At 42.0% G+C, this 25,245-nt stretch overlaps 1 protein-coding gene, 1 long non-coding RNA gene and 5 other non-coding genes across 13 annotated transcripts in view; all 7 read right to left on the reverse strand.

Annotated features, from left to right (window-relative positions):
- Positions 1-9,592: 9,592 nt before the first annotated feature.
- LOC116495636 lies at positions 9,593-14,414 on the reverse strand. Of its 2 annotated transcripts, XR_004253959.1 has the most exons (4): positions 14,389-14,414; positions 13,223-13,358; positions 11,637-11,760; positions 9,593-10,166 (listed from the first exon to the last, which is right to left on the reverse strand). It is a non-coding gene; the product is annotated as an uncharacterized LOC116495636 (long non-coding RNA). The 2 variants fall into 2 exon arrangements; XR_004253958.1 differs by lacking the exons at positions 13,223-13,358; positions 14,389-14,414 and adding an exon at positions 12,273-12,397.
- LOC116495933 lies at positions 11,195-11,288 on the reverse strand. The gene has a single exon (XR_004253975.1). It is a non-coding gene; the product is annotated as a small nucleolar SNORD12/SNORD106 (small nucleolar RNA).
- LOC116495935 lies at positions 11,832-11,923 on the reverse strand. The gene has a single exon (XR_004253977.1). It is a non-coding gene; the product is annotated as a small nucleolar SNORD12/SNORD106 (small nucleolar RNA).
- LOC116495932 lies at positions 12,473-12,563 on the reverse strand. Its single transcript, XR_004253974.1, has one exon. It is a non-coding gene; the product is annotated as a small nucleolar SNORD12/SNORD106 (small nucleolar RNA).
- LOC116495936 lies at positions 13,430-13,521 on the reverse strand. The gene has a single exon (XR_004253978.1). It is a non-coding gene; the product is annotated as a small nucleolar SNORD12/SNORD106 (small nucleolar RNA).
- Positions 14,415-14,586: 172 nt separating the features above from the next.
- Positions 14,587-14,678, reverse strand: LOC116495937. Its single transcript, XR_004253979.1, has one exon. It is a non-coding gene; the product is annotated as a small nucleolar SNORD12/SNORD106 (small nucleolar RNA).
- A 3,576-nt stretch (positions 14,679-18,254) lies between these two features.
- STAU1 (staufen double-stranded RNA binding protein 1) overlaps positions 18,255-25,245 on the reverse strand; it is a 36,885-nt gene continuing 29,894 nt past the window's right edge. For 5 of the 6 annotated variants that reach the window (XM_032198063.1, XM_032198064.1, XM_032198062.1 and 2 more), the window contains one exon: positions 18,255-25,223. In XM_032198063.1, the coding sequence (XP_032053954.1) occupies positions 25,136-25,223 (88 nt within the window). In that variant the 3' untranslated portion in view covers positions 18,255-25,135. The remainder of the gene's footprint in view (positions 25,224-25,245) is intronic. The other variant, XM_032198067.1, reaches the window with a different exon arrangement.

The following is a 25,245-nucleotide window of genomic DNA, read 5'->3' on the forward strand; positions in this document are numbered from 1 at the left end:
CCGTGGGATTTTGTTGCTGGTGTTTAAGGATGGAAGAGATCCCCAGGGACATGTTCCACACACCAGTCTTCTTCAGCACAGAGCATTTCATTCCTTTACTATGAGAAACCTCCAAGTACACAGGAGATACTAGAGCTCTGGAAATGAAGCAAGAAATACATGTAATACCCCAAGAACAGCTGTCCTTTTCAAACCCCAAGAGATCAGTCTTCCCAGTCAACACCAGATGACCCCATCTCATGCTAAGTTAACCACTTTAACTGATTTTCTCAATTTAAGGGCCTAGGATTGCAGGCCCCCATTCCTCCTTCCCTGCACACATAGTCGCCAAGCTGCAGCTTGGCATAGGCCAGAACACAGGTCCCTTTGCTTTTCACAGGTGGCTGTCTGTTAGATTAAGACCAAAGAAAAGCTAACGTCTTCCTTTTCTGAAACTGATAAATATAAGACAAATATCAGTGCTTTTTTATGTGTGGTTTTATTTCAATGATTTTCTTAAGAGACGATAAAAAATGGATATGGGATTTACAGTGGTACCCTTCTGTATCTGAGGTTAAATGAATCCACCCACAGCTAAAAAAACAACAAACAAACAAAAAAAAACCATTTAGTTATAACTGGAAATGTCAGGTCAGTTGAGCCGGCTTGTGAGGCAGCAAGTACAAAAGTACAAATGGGCCACGTACAAGTTGCAGGATCAGGCTCCAGTGTGCCACGACATTACCTGTCCCTTGGGAGCCTATATGATACAGGACCACTTAGGGATAGTCTACAGTACAGTTTCTTCAATGCAGTTGTCACACAGGCCCTGCATTTCACTCTTTTAAATCTCTCAAATCAAAAGCAAAGCAAACAGAAAGAAAACAAATCCTTAAGTGGTACAGATGCTGCTTAAATAGAACCTGGAGGTTTCTTTTATATTAAGAAGTGTACTTAAAAAGTGTATTTGAAATATTACACTGCACACAGACATAGCTGTTCCAATTAACCAGGCTCTGTAATGAGGTGTAAAAGCTACAGAAGACAGCAAATATACTTAACTACCACTAGTCCTGTTTTTAAGTTGCCATTTGATTGCACATCCAGAAAAACCTTGGTTTTAAATAAATCTCTCCAGTAAGCAGCAGATATGTTAGTGTTTGACTGAGATAAGTGAAGTTTCAAAGACAAATGGTCTCATATCTAAGTAAGGTTCAGAAATTTAAAATGCCTATTTCAAACGTGGGTTGAGCATTGCCAACATTAGCCAAGCTTTTAGCTGACATTTTTGACTACCTTAACAAAAATAAATAAATAAAACGATTTCTGATTATATCATCAGGATTAAACTTATCTGAACACACTCTGGATCTCTGCAGTCCAGGTGCTGCCCATGTCACAGTCACACTGCCTTTTTTTTTATACATCATGCTGTCAGGAAGCCAAAGAGGTCAGAGAACAGGACCCAGCTTAATCTCTGCCATGCAGAGTTCCTGGAGGAGTCCACGGAGGGAAGAGTCCTGGTCTGATCCATGCCTGCTTGCCTGCCAAAGATAATCTGAGTGCCTCTCATGCATGTGGTGAGTCAGACACATCTGGTGCAATCTGCCTACCAAGTGGAAATTACTGCTTCAATGTTATAAACAAAGCCTGATCGTGCTGGCTCCTGTTGACCAAACGGGCCTCATTCATGCTGGCAGTTCCTTGTCTTCACTGCATCTTTTTTCACTTGACCAAACATTTGTAGAACAAGACCTAGAACAGACAAGTCCACATTTCTAGACTCGTCATTGGCCTTGGAGCCATACTGCCTCTTGGAATGTATTCATTTCCCCTTGTTTGAAAAACAAACAAAAACCACAGCAAGTTGGCCCTTGTAAATTAATAAAGTTACAGCTAATCTACAAAGCAGCAGATACTCATTTGCAGTAAGGTGTCACTTAGGTGATGAAACCAGCGCCTTATCTTCAAGAAATATATTTCCACAGGAGGTTCTCTGCACAAATTGTCTCTGCAGATGATAGCTAAACATTTCACAGAACATCATGAAGCCAGAAAGAAGTATGTGAATTAGAGCTAAAAACCAAAGCACTGACCCAAACTCACAGAAGTCTCTCACCAGCATTTCTGAGTGCAACGGTGAAAGATCATACAGTACTACCTGTATTAAAATAAACAAACCCTCTAATACTAACTCATCTATTTAATAGTTTTATTCAATTAATACAATTTACACAGTCATTTTTATTTTCTAAGATGGGAGCAGAAACTATCATGGGCATAGGAAGGCACTGATCAGGCAAGTCTACACTTTCCTCAGGCAAAATCAAGTCCCCAAGGCATAAGGCTTTCTGCACTTTGTAATTTAGTAAATAGAAAGTGAAAGAGCTTTTGTGTTGTTTAACCTGGAACAGGGAGCACTGTGTCTTATTTTCCTCTCATGGTTTTTTTTTTTTTTTTTTTTTTTTTTTAATTTCACACTATTTCAGCTATACCCAGATTTGAATTCTAGAATTCTGTGAGGAACTTAAGAAGTTCCTCAAAGAACATGCTTCTTTTCAATGCCCAGGCTCCTCCTCTGATCCATTAAAAACAATGCCATAAATTACCGCATGAAGTAAAATCCTTAATCATTAAAGTAATGACATTTTTAAAAGGACTTTTAAATAATACTCCTAATGAGTCAGAAAATGGCATTATAAACCCAAATTACCTTTACTCCTGGTAAAAGGAAACCAAAGATGAAGAAACCCTGCAAGATTCTCCTAACACTTCTATTGCTACAGTTCTCCCCACAGAGCTAACCCCACCATCTCTCAGGGACGCTATATAGGTTTACGGCTTAGGTAAACCTACGGCAAACCACAGCTCACTGATAAGCCTGTCACCCACAGCTGAAGGCTGTGATGCATTCATGAAGGCCTGAGAGCTCCTGTCTTCTCTTAGCCTCAGAGACCTCCCATACAGCTTTACATCTCCCAACTCCCGAGCAAGAGTAGAGGGAACAACGCTGTCATGGACAGAGAGATTCCATCAGGCAGTGGGAATATCTGACAACAGCTATCGGTGAGCTTTCCTCTTCAGTGTGAGGGAAAATCGTTCGCCTCTTTCCTGGATAGGTGCCTCTGTCAGATTCCCCTGTCACAATTCAGACAGGCAGGAGGCAGCTCTTGGGAAACTGCAACTTTTCTATGTTTGTTTGTTTGTTTGCTTTTTTGCTTGCTTGTTTTCTGGTTGTTTTTTTTTGTTTGTTTGTTTTTTGTTTTTTTTTTTTTGAAAGGGGCACTGGAGGGCAGCAGGGAGAACCTATTGATGTGACTTCCAGCAACAGAGCGAGAGGCACCCACTTAAAAGGCAATGGCAGCATCACATGCCTCAGGCAAGAGGCTCTGACATCCTTTGTGCCCATCACGTCCAGTTCATGTAGCACAGTGAACCCCGCACCCAGCATTTGTTGTGCAGGCGTGGCAGTCACAGCCCTGATTCTGCCTGCTTTCCTTCACTGAGGAAATCCATCTGTGCTTCCCCTCTGCTCTGCTTTATTCTTGCAAGTACTTTTCTCCAGAGGAATAAAAAAAAAAAAAAAAAACAGACAGGAAAAGAACAGTAAGGGGCAGGTTTCTATCTATTTAAACTAACATGATGACTCAGAAGCTGACCCTCCTCACCAAGCCTTCTACTTGCCAAAAGGCTACATAACAGGAGGTCTACCTGGTCAGCTGTGCCAGAGGAAAAATCAAACAGGTGTGTGCGCACAGAGACATTCACCAGGTCACTGTAACTTAGTCTGAGACATGAGACTGCATCAGCCTCTCTCTCATCCCCACTGGTGCTGCTACTTGCCTTTACAGTTGGCAATCTGACATTCGAGGACTCAGACACTGCTTTGGTCCCCAGCGTACCATCCCCGATCAGAGGACAGCCTGGCAGGGAGAATGTCAGAGTTCAGAGGAGTGACAGAGAGGGTTTGCAGCAGGAAATCATGACCAGCAGCACAAAACGTGGGTCACCCTCATGATACAACAGCAGCCATGGAGAGGCATGAGCCCACTGTCCAGGTAGGTAAGCTAGGAACCAGCCAGAGATGCAAACTGCTGTTAGCACCTTTGGCAGCCACCATTTTCTCCAGGCAGTTTTCCCAAGCTCTAAGGCGTTTCCACAGCAACATAAATTGCTGACTAACAAAACTTCTCAGGCACTTCCAGTCCTCCTCTGCAGATTTCCAAGAAAATTGCACCTACAGATATCCTGCTGTAAAACACTGACAGTGAATACTCAAAGGAAAAGAGTGCTCTGAACTGCTGGTGTCAAGGGCCTGATCCACAACTGTTAGAAAATAGACTTCCTCAAGACAGATCTTCCCTCATGAATACTTTATCTCAGGAGAATAAAATATTTTCTCTCTTGGTAGGCAAAATTCTTGCAAACATGAATGGAGACTGAGCCTGGGTAACAATTACAGCAACACTTCTTTCTTTATCTGGGGGCCATTAAATTCCCCAGCTAGGTTTGGGAAAATTGCTGGGGCTAATGTAATATCTACAATTGCAGCAGTAGCACAGCACAGAGTGCACATCCTCACAGCCACTAAACAAGGGCAGAGGTGTATATATATTTCTTCCAAGAAATGGTATCCAGAAGTCAGCTGCTGCCTAAGGGCCTGGCTCTATCCTGGACCGATGCGCAAGCATTCCAGTATCTGTGGGAGGATCAAAAAACCTCACCCTTTCAATTAAAGAGCAGTTCTGAACCAAAAGCAGAAGGCTCTTGAAGACATTGCCACCCACAGCAGGAAATGTGAGCATGTGTGGAGAGGAAAGTGCATGTCCTACCTCAGGCCAGCCCCTGGGTGCTGACATACTGCCCCACCTTCAGAGAGCAGCCTTCAGGAACAGGCTCCAGGGAATCCATCTGGGCAGGCAGCACCATGTGGAGCTGCATCTGCTTTCCTACCCCCCCCGCTGGAAGGATACCTTCCACCTGATGAACAACATGCCTTGCTTCTTTGTGCAGTCATACTGACATCACATCTGCCAAAGTCTCTCTGGCTCTGGACATCCTTGCTGGGGAAGCTTACAAGAACCCAGGGGAGTCTCCGTGAAGCAGAGAAATGAGGACAACCCCTAGCTTTTATATCTGGCTTGGGAAAAGGTTACAGAAGCCAAACACATTCTCAGCAATAGATGGAAGACTTCAAGGTGACCCAGCCGGAGCATTCAAAACCAAACAGAGCAAGTGACACCAGTGAACTGAACTCTCCAGTGGATGGATGCTTTCTAAAAGCAACAGGCAAAAAGGGTAGAAGGACAGGAAGGTCTGTAGCTGCAGAACATTTAAAAAAATGCTCTAAAAGAAACACTTTGCTTAAAAAATAATAAAAATCTTCCCCTTACTGCCTGTGGAACACTTTGAATGTCCTGAAAACTGGATCTTCCCACAGCAACCACAAAACCAGGTTGTGCTTCATTGCTCTCCATGATAGTGTCTAGCCTGTCAACATAGATTTAATAATTTTAGATTTAATAATTTTATCTATCACTGAGCAGAGGTGCAGACAGAGGCAACAATACAAACAGCAAATAGTACAAGCAGCAATGAGGAAATGGTCTGTGCTATCCCATAAGCCACTTAACAGATGGGTCTAAAAAGAGTATAATAATCAACAAGCAGTCAAGTTCACAAAGATGCCTGGGTCTTAGGGAATATAAATGTTAAACCTCTCACTGTGTATGAAAACACATCTATTAAAAGCAGCAACCAGAGAAATAATCTGTGCTATTTTCCTCTCAAATGCTCATGGCACCAAGAAACAGAGCTGTTGGAGAAAAGTAAACATTTGCTTAAACATACCAGCCTAGTGAGTGACTCCAGATTTCAGTTTTAGAAAGTTACCCAAGTACATACAACATTGCCTGTTTCTGCTGTAATTGATGAGGCTGACAGATCTGTCTTTGTCCTTACTGCCCCGTTCAACCACTTCACAGCAGCAGAGTAAGAGCTCTGGACATGCTGTGATTTTCCTTTGCCCATCTGAGAGCTAGTCAGGAGCACTGTGCAGAGAGACAATCGGAACAAGCTGTAAGTCTGCCTTGGTTGAGAACATGCCTCTTTGCCTTCATCACTTCATTCAAAAAACCCGGCAGCCACAGTCAGGGTCTGACCAGTGCCTACTGAAGTCAGGCAACAAACACTAGGTGCAAATTGCTTTAAATCCTGTGGTAACACCCCCCCATCTTTTATCAAAGGCCTATATTAAGTGATTTTCAAACAGGGTGATCTTACCTGCATTGCTACAGCCAATAAAGTCCATTTGATGGTTTCTCTGTTATCTGGGAAACCTGCTGCACTACACATTGAAGTACTGCAAAGTCCACTGCAGCTCGAATTTATTAATAGCTTATGGTTACACATAGTACAATTACCTGAGCTCTGAGCATACAAAGCTGCTGAGAGCCCATAGCAGGCCACAATCAAGCTCAGCCAGTTCTCCACTACCAGAGTACCAGAGGGGTTTGGAACACCTACAGGAGAAGGTAGGGTATGAAGTGTAACAGGAAAAAGATGTTACTGTACTAAAAAATATGTAAAAAAAATGTACTAAAAGATGTTCCTGTACTGAATGTGACCCCTGTACTGTATTTACCAGCTAGGCGTTCCACATATTTTCCTGAAGCCATGTCCAGGCAGACTTTTGGTAAAGGCAGTCATGCTCCCATTTTCAAGCAGCCTTGGGTAGGTTTAAATTAGAATAGTTCAGCTGGAAGGGTCCTACAAATATTATTGATCGCAACTGCCTTACCACCTAAGAGCCGTCTAAAAGTTAGAACATATTATTAAGGACATTATCCAAACGTCTCCTGAACACTTACAGGCATAGGGCACCAACTGCTTCTAGGAAGCCTGTTCCAGTGTCTGACCACCCTCATAGCAAAGAAATTCTTCCCGACATCCAGTCCAAGCCTCCACTAGCACAGCTTTGTGCCATCGCCTCGCATTTTATCATCAATTATCGGAGGGCACAGACCAGCACCTCCCTCTCTGCTTCCCCTCCTCAGGAAGCTGTTGAGCTCACCTCTTAGGCTTCCTTTCTCCAGCACAGACAACCCAAGTGCCCTCAAGCTCTCCTCACAGGTGCATGGGAATTTGGAGCACAGGTCTGGAAGGAGCATGAGGGGAGGCCCTCTAGTTCCAGATGTATCGTGGCAGATGTAAAATGAAGGCATTCCTAAGGCACGCTCCTGTTTATAGGCATATCAGAAACCCCAGAAGAAAGCTTTGAAACAAAAGCCTGTCAGAGCGCAGATCTCTTCCACCTCTGCTCCTCTAAACAGAACCTGTGACAAGTTCAGATTTACTCACACCTTACTTTCAAGATTTCTCCCCGCTGTCATTCTTTGTGTTTTTACAGAAGAATCTCAAATACTGGCCCCACTGTTATTACAGCAGTGACAAGCTGCTGTAATAACTGCTACAGTGACAAAGGGAAAGCATCCTGACTACATGTATAAACACACACAAATGGACAGTTGATGTAGAAAACCCATCTGGCTCTTAGCTAAGCTTTGAGAAATGCATGCACACAGCACCCTCTACAGCTGCCAGTCAGAGACCTCCAGGCTCAGCTCAAGTGCACACATTCAGCTCCTCCATCTCACTTTCCTGCATCCACAGTGCTCCAGTCATTTATAGCACATCAATTATCTTCAGACAGTTTTGTCATCCACCCCATACATATGAACAGCAGCACCAGTGCTTGAATCCTGACCTGGTCTCCTGGTGAGAGATAAAACTTGTAAAGAAAAAAAAAGTGTAATTCAGGTACGTATGTCCTCACAGCTCCCACTGGACAACCAGCAATCTCTCCTCCCTAATCTAAAGTATGCTTGCTGTCAGATATGCTCATTAGATTATTCAAGTAATTATATGAGCAGTTCTAATCCCTCATCAATATGTTGTTTCGAGAGATTATGCTGCTTACAGTAATTGAGAAAAATCTCTGCCCAGTTTAATGGAAGAGTGATTTATATGCTGATTAATAGCTAATTTTCAATCATTGAAGATTCCTATTGAACATACATGCCAAAGCCCACTTATCTCAGGTACTGAGTCCCCTCCCATAACCACTGAAACTTATTTATGGTTTTTGGCAGCAGAAATGCCCTCCAGAAGTCATAGGTGCTGTAAATAACTACCAAGCCATTACAGTATCAATTAAGCTGTTTCTAACAGGTAGTAAAAAACACACTGCAATACTTTAAATGCTGCAGGAAATCTTTCCTTAAAGCCTTCCTTAGCCTGTTATCCACTCCTTACTTCTGCCCTTCATCTACTTCAAGCAGAGTTGTGGCCGCTAGCTCAATGCAGCCCTGCACATAAGTACCCAGCTGCTTTTATCACTTGTCATTTAGCATATGTGACCCATCAAGATCAGGCCAGGACTAGCAACACATGCTGCCAGGTGGCCCTGCTCCTCAGGAATCTAATGAGGCAGTAGGATTGGTTTTAAACCCCATTCCTAATGCACATACTGGCTGTGCTCATGGGGAACAGCTACTTCCATCATGAGACGTGAGGTCTGAATCTGAACCTGCTGTTTGAGATGCTGCAAGGTAATATAGATCCGAGGTCTTCATGTCAGCTTGAATTGAAGAGACCATTTACCTCATTTGCATTGCCAGCGGGGTGTACAAATGCTACCAGACCAGGACCTGCATGAGACATCTGCCAAAGCCTGTTTGAATGTGCACCATGCAGATACCACTTGATTGCCAGGCTAATAAGCACAACAGATGGAGAATGCCTTCTCCTTCCATTCAGAAGACTCACCAGTAATTCAACCCCTCTATGAGAGCACACTGCACAGTACAGGTGCATTTATACTACACAAGTTTTAGCTCCTGCTGAGCCCAATGGTATATATTCTGCAAAGCTGTAACATGGAAGTCTGGAGGTGCAGGAAGCAGTACATCCTAGCACTCCTCAACTACTTTTCTCTGGTATTGGGGAAGCCTTTAGCTTCAACTTATGTAGTGTCTCCCTACTTCAGCACATATGTAGATGCAGATTTCATATTTAATTCTCTTGCTCTACAGACTGGGAAGATTGCCAAACAGCTTCCAGGGGAAGGCTACAGGATCTGAACCAACATCTGCCACTAGTATCTCTATCCAGAAGCAGTCCATTCCTGCTAGCTGAACACATTGCATGAGGGAAACATCCAAATCCTTCCAGAAGCTGACATCAGCTATCTTCCGTCCTGGACTGCTGTCACTTCTCTAAAGGACTCATGCAGGAAAGAATTTGCAAAGCCACTGCAACTTACCTGGAACATGATTGCCTGCATCTTTCACCAGGCCAGCTAAACCCCCCAGTGTCCTTCTGTTGTTTCTGGGGAATATCAGTAGGTACAAGTCCCAGCTAAATACCTTTTGCTTGAGGATATGTGAAGAGTAGCTAGACTGCCATGAGATTGAGACCCTTTCTCCTCACTTGAAGCAGCAGGCAGCTCCACACAGTGACCACACAGAAGCACTGTTGCAATCCAGCTCCAAACCCAACAATTAGGAGATCCAGGAATTGGGTGTTAAAAGGTATGGAAGACAACTCACTCAGCTGAGTTCAGAGTACTCAGGTTTTATTAAAAATAGGCCCTAAAGAGTACAGAAAAAGGCCACACTGCAGCATCCAAATGTACCTTCCTTGCTTCACATGCAGATGATACTTTACTAAAGCTTTCAGAGTGACAGGGGAGAACCAAAACTTGAATCCCCTCTCCTTACACACAAGGCCATCATCCCATACATGAGAACAGCTCTTTAAGGCTTCTATACTTTGCACAATACTGACAAGGTAACATTAGTTGCCAGGTGAACACAGACAGCCCTCGCAGACAAAAGCACCAAATTATGTTAAACATACAAGTTCCAGAATCCATTCCGATTAAATGTCTCATACAAAGGAAAAAAACATAACACCCTCCATCTGTGAGTTGGCAAGACACCAATTTATCATTCTCTGCTAGCTCTGAGAAAAGACCAAAGAGCTGTTGCAGGATGATGTGGATGCTGTAGCTTGAACAAGGGATCACAGGCAGCAGCATGGAGAGTAACATCATTAGCAGAAGACAGCTTTCACCTAGAACACTGAAATCACAGCAGGTCCTGGGACAACTTCTGACAGATCTCAACCTGCCAAGAAAACACCCAACATTTTGTCAGTTGACTCTACATCAAGCAGCAAAAACACAGCTTTTAAATTCCAACCCCACCTCTGCCCCCCCCCAAAAAAATTAGACAAAGGCTATTCTGCGAGCAACCATAAGAACCCCTGCACTGTAAGACACTCCAAATAGAATGCACTTGTAGAACTGCATTTTGGGGGCTTTCAGACTTGTTCTTGAACAAAGTCTGGGGGAACTCACTGAGAAGAGGGTGCCAGAGTAACAGATTTGGTCAGCTCTACCAGCTTCACCACCTGACACAGGCCAATCATACTGCTGTTCAATTTGAGTGTGCCATGTAGAATGGTCACATCTGTGCTCTCCACAGACTGAGGAGACTTCAGCCTCATTAAAACTAAGAACAGCTGAACACCAAGTACCTAAAGAGCAAGACCAAGCTGTAACTGAATGAAGCCAGTAACAATAGCTGCTTATTCAATGAAGCAAGATTGTTAAGCACATTTTATAGAGCATTAGTGAAATCCTAACCAAATAGCCAAGTTTTCAGTAGACAGTTGATCCTTTGTAGAAAGTGAAGAAAAAATACCAAAAGGAATCCCCCTCCCCCAGCCACATTTGCTGAAAACTGACTTATCAAGACTTCCAAAGCATGGAGAACTTCTCACTGACAGAGAAAAATCTAGGAGAACAAAGATTCCCTGACTTTATATGAAGCACTTAATCACTGCTAAAGTAGGGCAAAACAACAAAAAAAACCTATGTTTATGTCATTTATGTTAAACTGAAACCTGCCAGAGATCTCAGCCATTTTTGTTACTGAAGATCTAAGAGGAAGAATTCTTTCACTTTTGATCTTAAAGTCTTTTATGCATGTCAGATAGTGTTACACAATCAGTGTTACTAAAGTATGTGCAGACAGCACCCTCCAGTGCTGCCTGCCCTAAAAGCATGCAGCATGCACAAGGATTCCCTGCCCACAGGGGTGCAAGGACAGGTAGCCTCAATACAGAGCCAGGTGACAAACTGAATTTCGTATCTGTGGCATCAGATAAACTGGCTAAAACAGAAGTTCGAATCAGCACTGCTGATCTGATGGGGAAAAAAGTTTGAAGTCATCATATACCACAGATTGAGAGAGAGATACTCTTCAGTTTATTATCAAGGCACTCCATTACATGCCCATAAAAAATGACAAGGCATATTACTCTCTGCAGGCAAGATGATAAAAGAAACAGTATTTTAACAGGTGTAATTCTCAGGTCAATAACTAAGAAGTGTTTTCTATTCTCCTGAGCAACTGTCTTTAAGAGATCACATCACCACAGCTTCTAGGCTGCTGCTGACTCACAGCTTGATGCTGCTCATTACCCTCACTTGCCACCTCAAACATGCTGTAAGAAGGCAAACATGAGGCAAAGGGCTCCTGCTACAACACTCAGATCTACGTATCAGTCCAAATTTCAGGGCAACAACTTACCATTCTCTTCTGCCAAAGGAAAAAGTAAACAGCAGAGCAAACCAGGCCAACTCGCCGCACTGCTGGCTCCAGCCATCACTTCAGCTCTGCAGCAGGCCCAGCAGCCCCCTGCTCTTGCACAGGCCTAGGAGTGAAACCAAAGGAGCAGTCAGCACCCAGCCCCACGAGGCCAGCACACACAACAGCTCTGCCCTTGCTGGTGCATCAGACAAGGCCTGGCTAGAGCAGTGACAACTCAACACTGTCGCTCTGATGGGGAAAAAAGTTCAGTCATCACCGACACCAGCGAGTCCCTGGGGTGTGATACGGCCGCGCTCCCACCCCCCACCATGCACAGACATAAGGAATAGTAAGCTAACTGCAACGGAAGTTGCAAAGCCACGCACACACACAGCCTCCAATGAACACTTCATCAGTGACACAGTGCACAAAGGGCCTTGGTACAATGCTTCTGCAGGAGGAAACCCTCTGTGCTCTCAGCTCTGCAATGCATAGGCTAACACTTGGATTATATGCAGCAGTCTCCAAAGACACAAACTTGCCAAAGCACTTCTGAAGCAGCTCCCTGGCAGGAAGGAGTATGTTTTTTTCTAAATTTAAATTAGTGATCAACAAGAAGGACTTAAAGACTCTCACCTGCTCAAGGTTCAGGCACTGTGAAGGAAGCCAGGCAACTGCCCTCATCACACATCTGATCCACAGCTGGTTCCCAGCCATCACTTCAGCTCTGCAGCAGGCCCAGCAGCCCCCTGCCCTTGCACAGGCCTAGGAGTGAAACCAAAGGAGCAGTCAGCACCCAGCCCCACGAGGCCAGCATACACAACAGCTCTGCCCTTGCTGGTGCATCAGACAAGGCCTGGCTAGAGCAGTGACAACTCAACACTGTCGCTCTGATGGGGAAAAAGTTCAGTCATCACCGACACCAGCGAGTCCCTGCTCCCACCTCCCCACACAAATCTGTGGCAGAATTCATGCCAATCCTTCCCCACAAAGAACTGCCTGGCTGGCCTGCTCAACAGGCACAGGTGCTAACACTGTGAGAGCCAAGAGGAAAACACAGATGAACGGGGTTTCTGCAGCACAGCAAGAGACTGCTAAATGCAGACTCAACAGAAAAGGGAGGCAGGGATAACAGCTCATAAGCTTTTTCAGGTCCAACCTTCATGGCCACACAAAGTTTCCTGCCTTCACACTGCAGAGACAGCAGATTGTGCATGCTGCACAAAGTGCTGTACAGTCGCCAAACCCCAGGCAGAGGAACTAGCCCAGGCAGGACCACAGCGTGCCTCATCCTGTGACCACTGCTGCATACCTACCAGCAAGGGGCAGAGCAGAAGAGCAGCACCAGCCTGTTCCTCTCAGCAGGCAACATTTGCTACTAAGTCATACATAGTCCTATCATTTTCCACAAAGCTCATCTCCTTTCCCTGAAAGCACTAATATATCCATGAGCACACCAAACATTTGCAGAACATTTGAGTAATCCAGAAACTCCCTTTTTTATATATATATATATACACACACACACACATATACACACACTTTTTTTTAATCCAGTAACAGATACAGTCAACTTAAGGACTTACCATTCACACCCATCAGGGGTTCAGGCACAGCAGAGCAAACCAGGCAACTTCCCTCAGTGTAAGGCTGATCCCAGCCACCTACCACCATCGCTTCAGCTCTGTGGCAGGCCCAGCAGCCCCCTGCCCTTGCACAGGCCTAGGAGTGAAACCAAAGGAGCAGTCAGCACCCAGCCCCACGAGGCCAGCATACACAACAGCTCTGCCCTTGCTGGTGCATCAGACAAGGCCTGGCTAGAGCAGTGACAACTCAACACTGTCGCTCTGATGGGGAAAAAAGTTCAGTCATCACCGACACCAGCAAGTCCCTGGGGCGTGATACGGCCGCGCTTCTGCCCCCCCACGTACAGACATAGGGAATAGTAAGCTAACTGCAGCAGAGGTGGCAAAGCCACATACATGCAGCAGCCCCCTGTGAATGGTCCAGCAATGATGCAGGTACAATGCTTCTGGAGGAGGAAACCCTCTGTGTGCTCAGCTGTGCAATGCCTACCTAATGATTAGATTATACATAGTGACATGGTGAAAACTCAATAACCAAAGTTATTAAGCAGGTATTCTTTATTACTGTGCAGAGCATGTGGGGGATCACTCTGCCTAACATACACACCAAGGGTTATAAGCAGTGTGCTTGTATTCATGGAACATATACATATTCACTTAATTTCTCTGAGTCTCTTGCACATTCATTAGGTTTCTAAAGAACCAGTAACAGGTTCCTGCCCCTATTCACACGTGTACTAGGGTCCTTGGGTGGTCACCCAGAGTATGCTACTCTGGATGGCTTTTGATGAAGACCAGTAGTCTTCCTCACTGCTAAACTTCTGACCCTTCCTTTCTTTGGCAGACCTCAGCAGTCCAAGCCAGTTCTTGCTGGTTCTATCATCTACGTGCAGTCTTTTCATTCCTTATCTTTAGGATTGTCCTGTCCTTTTAGTGGATATACAATATACAGCTGTGTTAGCTAAAATTTGCAAAATAACATCCTTTATCTTGTTCTCTGTCTTACTCTCAGCTCTGCAAAGCCTAGGCTAACACTTGGATTATATGCAAAGTCTCTAAAGACACAAACTTGCCAAAGCACTTCTGAAGCTGCTCCTTGGCAGGAAGGAGTTTGGTTTTTCTAAATTTAAATTAGTGATCAACAAGAAGGACTTAAAGACTCTCACCTGCTCAAGGTTCAGGCACTGTGAAGGAAGCCAGGCAACTGCACTCAGTGTAAGGCTGATTCCAGCCAGCTCCATGCACTGCTCCAGCTCTGCAGCAGGCCCAACAGCCCCCTGCTATCACACAGACCTAGGAGTGAAACCAGAGGAGCAGTCAGCACCCAGCCCCACGAGGCCAGCATACACAACAGCTCTGCCCTTGCTGGTGCATCAGACAAGGCCTGGCTAGAGCAGTGACAACTCAACACTGTCGCTCTGATGGGGAAAAAAGTTCAGTCATCACCGACACCAGCAAGTCCCTGGGGTGTGATACGGCCGCGCTCCCACCTCCCCAGGGAGCTCCACGGGGACCAGAGGAGCCCAGGCCGGGACCCCCAGCACGGAGACGGGGACACCAGACGGGGAAGCGATCAGAGAGAAAACCCCCCAGGGACGGGGTCGGGAAGGGGCGGCCATGCCGCCACCTCAGCAGGGGGCAGCGAGGCGGCACGAGCAGGAGCCCGGCCGAGCAGGGGGCATACGGCTGAGCGAGAAATCCCCCCTCACCGCTCACCCCTCAGGATCCAAGAACCCACCTTACCTCAGCCACGCGGGAGCAAGAGGGCGCCCAGCCCCGCGCACTCGGCTTTATGGGGCCGCCGGGGCCCGCCCCGGGCCCGCCCGCACGGAGGCGGGAAGGCGGAGCCGCCGCCATGTCGGGAGGTGTTGCCCGCGCCTGTCGCTCTCCGGGCCGTGCCTCTGCTTCCACAAGTCGGCTCGGATTGGCCGTGGGTCCTGCTTGCGGCCTGGCGAGGCGCAGGGGAAGCGATCGCTTGTTCCCCGCTCCGGGGTGCTAAGAGGCCGAGGATGGAGGTGGCGTGAGGTGTGAAGGGGCCTGGCCGCCATTTCGCGCTGCAGCCAGCGCCGGGTGTGCAGTGACTTGCCCGTAGGTACGTGCAAGCGGAGAGGCAACATCAAACCTGCCGGCAAGTCTGAATTCGGAACAGGAGCTCCCAAACTGTATTGTACTTGTGTTAAATCCAAGTACTGTGCTTACACCACCTCAGGTCCCTTGACTGCTCTGCCAGGTTCCTGGTCAGCAGTGGCACTGAGAGGACTTGTACCACAGCTTGGGGAATGCGTGGCGTAGCAGTTAGTTTGCCTTTAGGTGGCTGTAGATAGACAAGATAGTTTCCATTAAATATTTTGCTACTGAGTAATGTATTGAAAGGAGAGAAAAAAATAATAATAATAAAAAAAAAGGATGTGTGTTGAATGAAAGCAGCCTGGCTTTGTAACCCAGGCACTGCTGTGTACATTGATCTTAAAGCTCTAACTTTACTTTGGTAATGAGCTGTGAATCCAGTTATCCATATCTAGTGGGTATGTGCCACATGGCATCCCTGCTTATACATTAAAGGTATTTTTTAGCAACCTACACTCTTGCAGAGTGTATGCATCTATTTGTGGTCAGAAGGTTCACCCAAGCAGTGTTTTGTCCCCCACCAATGGTCACTGTAGAGCAGGGGGTGCCACCAGGTCACTTCAAAATGTTCCACAGCTTCCACCCGCCTTACAGCACCTCCTCGGGAAGATGGGAATTTGTTGCTAAAATGAGAGCAACTAAGGAGAGGAGATTGAAATGAAGTCAAAAGTTTGAGGCAGAGGGGACAGGCAGGGGGAGGCATAAATCCATATGCTTCTTACATCTGCAGGGTAGTCTTTTGAGCTAAATATAAGAGCTGAACAATCAATTCTGCAATACTGAGCTCTTGGCAAGACTAGCTCTAAATCGTGTTCCGTGACTAATTTTTTTTTTTTCTGTTTGTAAAATACACATTGGTTACAACAAGATACCAGGCAGAGCTGTTCAGTCACATACTCTAAATTGTATTTAGTGTTAATCCTGTGTGACTTTTAATATCCTTGCTTAAGCAAACTGTTAATTTGATATCAAACTTCTGCTAACTGAAAAGGGATTCTGTGGCAAGGGAACCAGATCAAACTTACTGCATGATAAATATGTCTTCTGGGATCAGTGGAAGGGGTAGTTTAAGGATGGTGCTTGAAATGTGATGAAAACAATAAAAGATATGTAGTAAATTGGTCAGCTAATTTGCAAGCATGTCCAAAGCTCTGCAATTCTGCTTCAAAAAGCCATATGAGATACTTTAAACATTCTGAAACAAGTAAACCTGTATTGTTTTATTAATCTTGTCTAGTAGTATCTACAGGCATCCATACTGTGCATACATTTGTAGGTATTGTATAGCACATTTGGCATAACAATGTGTAATTCAGCTGCCACAAAAATGCTCTTTCCAAATGAAATGTGTTCATAGACAACTAATTGTAGAAAACAGCTTATCAAACAAGACTTGTGGAATAAATTTAAATCCCATTAATCCAAGTTCCAGAACACCAGGAAATGAAAAGACAATCATGGGATGGATATTTTAAGAAGATTACCAGGAAAACTAATCTTGTTACAGTATAGTGCAAGCCCACATCACATGTACGATTCAAAAGGAACTGTAAATGTGATTTGTGTTCCCTAGCTTGGCAGGGAAGGAAAAATGGGAAGGTCTGGGCTGTTAAGCAGCTGAAATCAAGCTTAGTGTCAAATTTATTTGATGTCAGTTTTTTATTCCCTTTGGCAGAAAAATGTCAAAAAAACTCATTAGCTAGATGAATTCTTTAACTCAGGGCTCTTTGTATCCAAGACTCATGAAAGTTCCTCAACTGGTGGCAAAAAAAAAAAAAAAAAAAAAGAAGTCATAATATAAATCACAATTCTCCTTGTGTTTTACCTGCACAGGAATCACTTCCATAGCCCACTGTTGGCCAGAGCAGCCAGCCTGTGGAAGCTTTGCTTCACAGACTTTGGCTAACGAGACGCATCTCCCAAAGGACAGCACACACTGCTCTCACGCAGGGTGCTTGCTCATTGCATCCAAAGGCAACAGTTGTGCCTCCGTAGTCTTGTGTCCTGTTTGCCTTTCAATTATTTCAGCGCCACCAGTAAGACTCATGCAGGAGCAATTGCATTGTCAAACCTTACTAGGAGTGGCCAAAACTAAAGTGATGGCTAAAAGGCAGCTAGTCACATGTTTTTTTTTTCCTTTTATTTATTTTTAAACAGCACTTGACTTCTGAAGAACGCTTTTATATCATATGGCAGCCTTCACAGGCATGTCTTTGACTTCTACACGGAAACACTGAGTAATGGCATGCACACAGTCATTGTTTTCTTTAGTGTCCAGAGGAGGGAAAACTTGATGAATAAAAAAATACTTCTGAATTGCTAAAAAAAAACAAACTTTATTAAATTAATGGAATTATCTAAATATTTCATATGCCAATATCTGCTACATTGTTTTGTTCTGCTTTTTAAATCTGAACTGGATATGAAAAAAATACAAATTTTAATTGGGATGCAACCTCTGACTTCCCAACCTAATAACCTACACTAAAATGCTAGCACCAGATGCCTTTGATATTCACAAATTTTCTGATAAATTATGATTTTCCAGCATGAAATTTTGTGGTAGAAAAAAAAAAAAACTGCATCAAGAATTTCATGAAAACTCCATTGGGTCAGCAACTTCCCTGTTCAGCACTATGAAAATCAAAATATAACAGTCAGCACACTGACAGGGTATTGAAAAAATCTGAGCATCTGCCAAATCATACACACTGGCCTTTTGGAAGTATGAAAAAATCCAAACACACAAAATTCATAGAACGTATAAAGGGTCAGTATGAAAGAAACCACCATAGTTTTGATTGTGGAGCCAGACAATTTCTAGCCTGTAGCTAAAACTAGAAATAAATGAAGACCATGAGTAGCCCAACTGAATTTCAGCAAGAGACCCAAAAACGAGACACACTGAAATTTGCCAGTTTAATAGAAATCTTTTGCACATAAATGAAGTTTATTTTTTTTTTCTTCCTATAGATTGTCAACAGTTTCCTTCCCAAAATGATAGAAATGGATCACAACCCCATTGTGACTGTAGTAGGAACCTCAGACCTGTTTGTGGTAGCAGATTAAAAGGTCAGCAGCTATTGATCACCAGGGACACAAAACACTTACATGGAGAAATGCCAACCTTGATTTTCTGATGACCACAAATCTTCCCAAAGACGCTGTGGTATTTTAGGGTTACAGCAAGTCTTAGAGTAAGCCTGAGCACTCCGCCTTGCAAGACTGGGTTTAACGCTGATCTAATTCATTTATGATCTTTAAGGATGATCCTTATGGGTCCCTTCCAACTTGGGATATTCTATTATTTGTTCAGGTTCAGCCTTAAAATTGATCAAAACATTTTAATTTTTCCAAGCTCAGAGAAACCATTTAAAGAGTGGAAACAGTAAATGCCTGTTAGATGAGCAGCTGCCTTGTTAACAGCTTTGCACTGAGGACACAGCAATTTCTAATGATACTAGTAATATTTTTGGCTAAAGGAATAATTTTTTGAGAAAAATGTAGCTTTGATGGCTCTTTTATTATTAGCAAATGAATTTTACATAGGCATTGATGAAAGAGACTGCTCTGTCAAAGATATGGAGCAAAAAAAAAAAAGGAAATTATGGAGCAATATGGTGTTAACTTGAAAGTGACTTTAGAGAAGAGTGTGAACACTTTCATCTTGCAAAAATTGAACTGAGTGTTGCTGGTCCATTTACATGGGACAGGTTTTTCAACTGCAATGTTGAAAGAGTGTACAAGAACACATTACAAGACTATTCAACTTACACAGTACAAGAGAAAGCACAACACAGTTATTGCTAATAATGCTTAGAAGAGGCAATTATTTAAATGTATTTAGCCTTTGTGAATTTGTAGTAGCACATTTTCAAATTTTTGTCCACTTTCATAATTAAAATAACTTTGTGACTTAACATTTTAATACATAAGCTCTTCAGTATCTACTTAGCTTTAAAAGGACTAGACAAACATTTTATGCAAACACAGCGTGTAGGACTGTTTCACTGAATCCCCCTTACCAAAAACTACTGATTTATTTATTTATTTTTGCAATGATACCTTTGTTTCCCAATTGTTTTTTCTTGGCAAGAGCTAAATAGTCTTCTCTCCATTAAAACCAAGCTGCTGTGTGAAAGCAACAATGAGCGCTAATTAGCAGTATATCCTTACTGTGATGTACTTTGTTGCAATTTTAAGTACAGCAACTTGGGAAATTGCACCCATGATAAAATATGGAGTAGGAGCTGGTGTCTGTTGTGATGCCCAGTCATACCCAAATGGCTTTTGCATTTGGACTTGGACATGAAAAATACCAGAGGTTTTGTCCCTTTAACATGTGGCTAGGATTGCCTCTTTAAGGAGCATTTGATCTGCCTTCTCTTAAAAAAAATAAAAGAGAAGGAGGGGAAAAAAGGCATTTAAACATTGAAACGTATTTTCTGGTTAGAAATAGTGAAGAATGAAAGAATGGTAGCTTAGAATGGTACTACTGAAACATACTCTGTCGAGAATATTTTTTGGTGTCGTTAACATTGGATATTCAAAAATTTAAACACCTTACAGCAGGTTGCTAAAACATTGAAATTCAAAATGGGAGAAGGAATACAGTTTAAAAACACTATTTTTTTCATTTCTAGTTGAATACAATTTATTACATTAGAATACTGCTAGTGGTACACAAAATCATTTGTCTGAGAATAAAATAAACTCTTGGATAAGTATTCACCATCTGTATGATTTTATTCAGTTCTAATCCAGAGATTAAATTAATATCCTAGAGATTTTAATTTGCTTTAACAACTTAATTTTCCCCAGCCTCCTTCCATGGGATGTTCAGGTTCTTGCTCAGAAGTTCCTGGGTATTAAAAAAGTATATGAATCCGATCAGCAGATAAAGGGTAGCAATACAGCATGTCACAACCACAAAGATGAAGTTGAGTATTTCCAGATTGGTAACTACCTCTGGAGCAGTATTTCTTCATCTGAACTTAAACAGAGGAATCATCTATATAAAACTACTTAAATATAGAAGCCCTTAAGGAAGCTATTACATTGATTTATGCTTGTTCTGTTGGTTTCTATCTGCAGACAAACCAAACAATTATGTGGTCACTTCACAAAACAAGAAGATTATGTGAAGTGATACATACGCATCGTATCCCTTTCCTGCAGTTAGGCACTTCTGGAACCTCGACCATTTGTCTTTATACATTGAATCAGAATAAAAATCCTATTTTAAACTTTGGCCAGTAAGTTAAAACACTATTTTGATTTGATCCTCAGGTAAGAGAATAATTGCAGTAGATTTCTACATACGGCTACATTTAACCCTGATGTATGTTACTAAAATTAATGTTCTCAATTCTCCAGCCAAACAGCTACCTTGCTAACTGCAGATTCCCCAGCTGAGTCAGACAGGATTTATCTCAAGGAAATACCAGCTGTCTAATCAAAAAAAAAAAAAAGTCTATTTGACACAAGGTGAGCCAGTATAAGAGCTTCAGCAACAGCATTGTCATTACAGTTAGAACTGACTGCAAAACAAAATTCCATTTTAAATGCAATTCAAGGTATGGGAATGTATTTTAGTATCATGGAACAAACATGTATCACAGTGAATCTGGGCTGCTGCTCATTCTGTAGGCACATTCTAGGTATCCTACAGGTCAGCATTCCCAAAACTAAATTTTGCACAGATACTTCTTTTCTTTAAGATCCATCGTTCTTAGTTTCAGGATGGAGATCATGAAAAATCATGTTTCTTCCATTGGGAAGTCAGGATTTCCTACTAACAAATATTTTGCTTAAAATATTCCCTGACCAATTTTTATTATTCACCTTTAAGTGTTGCAGTTTTTCATCTCAAGCATAACAAACTGACCCATTCAAGAAAGCACATAAAAGTCCAAAATCCTTGAATAAACATGGACTACCCAACTACCCTTCTTATACATCATCTTTAGCATGCAACCTGTTACTTAAAATAGAAAACTTATGCAGCAGTTGTTAAGCTTGATAACACAGCGCTGGAAAAGGTTTCATTTGTTAAAGTTTTATATGCAGCACATCTACAAAGCCACTTCTTGGGATCTTATACACGGCATTGAAATGGGACATTTGACTGCATCCTTTCAAAAAAAATTGTGGCATGGTATCGCTCTTTTGACAAGAGCCATTAATAAGTGCAGCTGTATGTATACTAGTAATAATAAGAAAAGGCTTTAAGAAAAGCAATGCAAAAGCTGCTAGAATTTAGACATTAGAATTTAGACACAAAGGCTTAAGGCTTTAAAATTGTAGAAAGCAGTAATGAATGCTTTCCTTCCTATACCAGAGAATACCGGAGAATAAGAACCTAATGACCAGAGTCCATCAAAGTGAGGGAGTACACGCAGATAGGACATTTTCTTTGGTGAAGGAAAATATACTGCCTACACTCTCTTTGCTGATTTTATTTACAAGCTGAACTACTGGAAATTTAACAAAAATATTTCCAGGATCTGTTTTCCAGAGTTCTGAGCTGCTACTTTAGAGCTTGGTATGCTCTGCATGTTTTTGAAGTAGGATGGATAGGCATTAAAAAAGGTCCAAATGAACTAGACTGAAATGGACTGAAATTCAGTGGCTTATTCTGCCACGTGACCTCTCCTATCATCCAGTAGTCTCTCTCCTCAGGAATCACCCTCAATTATAGAAGTTACTGGAAACCCCTCAGAATTAAACCTCCTTCCTCTGCACTTGGAGACAGTGGCTTAGGGGCAGCTCTCTATTTGCAAAACGCTGGCTATATGATTTAAGAGGCTGAAATGACATGGTAAATTCTGAGAAGAAACAAGGTCACTATCTCAATAATTAGCAAAACAGTTACAAATCTGATGTATCCTACTAACTACTTGGTCATCCTTATTCCCATTTAAACGTAATTTTAAAGGGATGTTCTCTGTAGCTGAACTGGAACAGTATTATGAGTGCAAAATTTCACAACTCATTAAATATACAGTAGATTCTGGAACACTCAGATTAGTAGTGTCATGTTGCCAAATGTTTTCAGAGAAACATAGGGGGAAATGCATTCATTTACTAAAGTTTGTGGCAACTTAAGCAGAATCAAATAAGGTAACAGGAAGTACACTGAAGGGACCAAGGGAAAACAACCCTAACCAATGAAAATCTGATTACAAAGTCATTTTAGAATAAACCTTACATTTTTTGTTTTTATAATGGGATCATTTCTGAACAGTAAGACTGCAAGCGTGTACATAGAAGCCAAGCTAATGTACACATTCAGAAGCTCCAGCAAATTCTGTTGCAGTCAAAAGGTTTCTTAAAGATCCCAAACTGAAAGTAAAAAGTTCAAAGAAATAATCTAAAAAGGTGAGGTGTCTTGCAGACAGCACTTTGCTAGTACTCAGAAATGTAATCTTTATACCAGTACTAGCCTGCTAGATTACTGCAGTCAGGGTTTTTCACATTTGCCTCAGAATAATTGCAGTATAATACATTATACTTCACATTATACTCCTTTGTGGAACACTCTAGTATCAGTTGAACTAAAGCATAATACAAAACCTTTGGGTGATTACATATAGTATGTAATCATTCTTCCTAGTCTTTGCTGCACAAAGCACAGAGGAGCCAATAGAAACAAAACAAAACGAAACAATAATAAAAATGATTGTAGTGCTCTAGAGAAAACACACTTATCTAGAACTCACTTTGGGTTACCTAGAATCCACAGAGACCTGAAGTCTTCCATCATGTGGCTCTTATTTCAAGGTCTTTGACAAAAGAACCTTCTCTTACATAGCACCTCGAAGATGAAGAATGCATTTAAGAGCATAGAAACAGAAGCATCTATTGCAAAGTACCTTAATGTTCACATGAAACATAGCATTATCAGCAAATTAATGCTGCAAAAAAGCTAGAAGTTCCATTCAAAGAGAAAACTCTAAGTTGCAGCAGCTAAACATAGGCAGACCGTTTACACTACTACCAATGTGATAGCTGTTTTCCAATGTTAATTGGTAAGTAGTTTCTAAGTTGTAAGAATTTGCAATACAAAGCCTCAGCCTAGCAAGTTTGTTTTAATTTTTAAATGTACAGCATTTTAGTTCTACAAATGTAAAAAAAAAAAAACCAAACAAACACAACTTTACAATGTTTTTTGCACTTAAAATGAGCAAACCCAACTTGATTCAATAAAATTTGGTATGCAGTTAGTGTGGCCCAATTGCTTTCGATAATGCAAATAAAATGGCCAAGACATTTAGCTTTAAGACATAGCATGTGCAGTAACAGCTTTTTATGACAAGAGTTACTACACGCACTGCAAATAAGTGTTTAGGAAGTGTTGCTACAGATTACCAGTTAAGTACACACTGAATGTAGTTCACATCCAAATGACACACTGCCATGGGTCAGTCTACGGTGCCAGTTTTTGTTGCTAGAAGGAAAGTTTTGTTTCACTTTTAAAGTACTACCTCCCAAAAATTACTAGGTGCAAGGCAAGGTTATGACTCAAGTTACAAGCAAACAAGGAAACTTAAAAGTAGAGACTTAAACTTTGAAATCATTCCAACCTGTTGTGCCAGGTTTCTTTTCATGATCATAACATTAGTTTAAGCTCCCATTAATACAGCTGCACTAACACACTGTGGCACAAATAACAAAATGTACCCACGTTACTTTTGAATTTCCTTGACCTTGCCAATTTTTCACATTCTCCACATTACTAAATAGTAATTATTTATATGTAGTTGATAACCATTGTACAGTTACTCCATAGCTTTACAATACCGCCCGTACTATATCACAAGCATTACAAATCCTATAAAAAAGCAGCCCCTGTAGTGGCATACAAGAATAAATTAACCAAAAAATTTAGTATTACCATTTATTGGTGACAAACACTACGTTTTACTTACATTCCATGGGGAGAAAAAATTCCAGCGTAAACAATGAACTGAAGCAGTACTTAACTTGCAAGGCTATCGTGCTTTACCTGGACCATATGCAAAAACTTTATTGCGCACAGTTCAGTGCGCAATAACACAACATCAAAAGCAACACAGTTTATATATAAACATAGGTAATTTTTTTCAGCCCTACATGGAGATGTAATTAAACAGTATAAAGCACTCAAGGAAAATCAATCTGCGGTTTTATATGCACTACATTGAGATCATATCCTGTAATGTAGTGAGCTGTGTGCCATCTATACACATAATCTTTAAAACATAGATCAGAGATCATTTAAAGTCATGTTGCATTCAAGTTCCCATACCCCCACTCAAGAAAACTAGAAATTAACCAAAAATGATCAAAGTTTAAAATTCCTAAAGTGTTTTAATTCACTCAACCGTTGGATAATTAAGCTAGGTTTGCGAAAACATTGGACTTTTAAAAAATGGTGGGCACACAATTTGTTTCCAGTGAAACTTGCTATTTCAATAAAAACAAAATAACCACATACATGGATATGATCTTCCCAAGTTAGTTCACAGATAACATGTCAGTCTCAGAAGACAAAGTTTCTAAACTGTGCTATTGTTCTAGATACAATTAAGAAACTTTTAAATGAAAAATTTATAGTGTCATTTCAATCAAAACAACATAATGAAACTAAAAATTTATCACTGTTTGAAGAAAAAGCAACGGTTATGATTTAGACACTACAGTAGGTTGTAAAGACTGTAGCACTCTAAAACAGTTAGGTTACATTAATAGGAAGCATTTGATTTTCTCTGGTGCTTTCAGGTTTGGGTCCAGTCAAAAGCCTTTTTAGGCAGTGCTGTCCAGTGTTTGTCCCAAAGTGTTTGAGTTAGCCGGTTTGAGAAGAGGGTCACTTTCCATTTCTTGTTTCACACATCTACAAATGAGGAAACACCTGT

This window comes from Aythya fuligula, chromosome 16 (genome assembly GCF_009819795.1).
Source record: "Aythya fuligula isolate bAytFul2 chromosome 16, bAytFul2.pri, whole genome shotgun sequence".
Lineage (NCBI taxonomy): Eukaryota > Metazoa > Chordata > Aves > Anseriformes > Anatidae > Aythya > Aythya fuligula.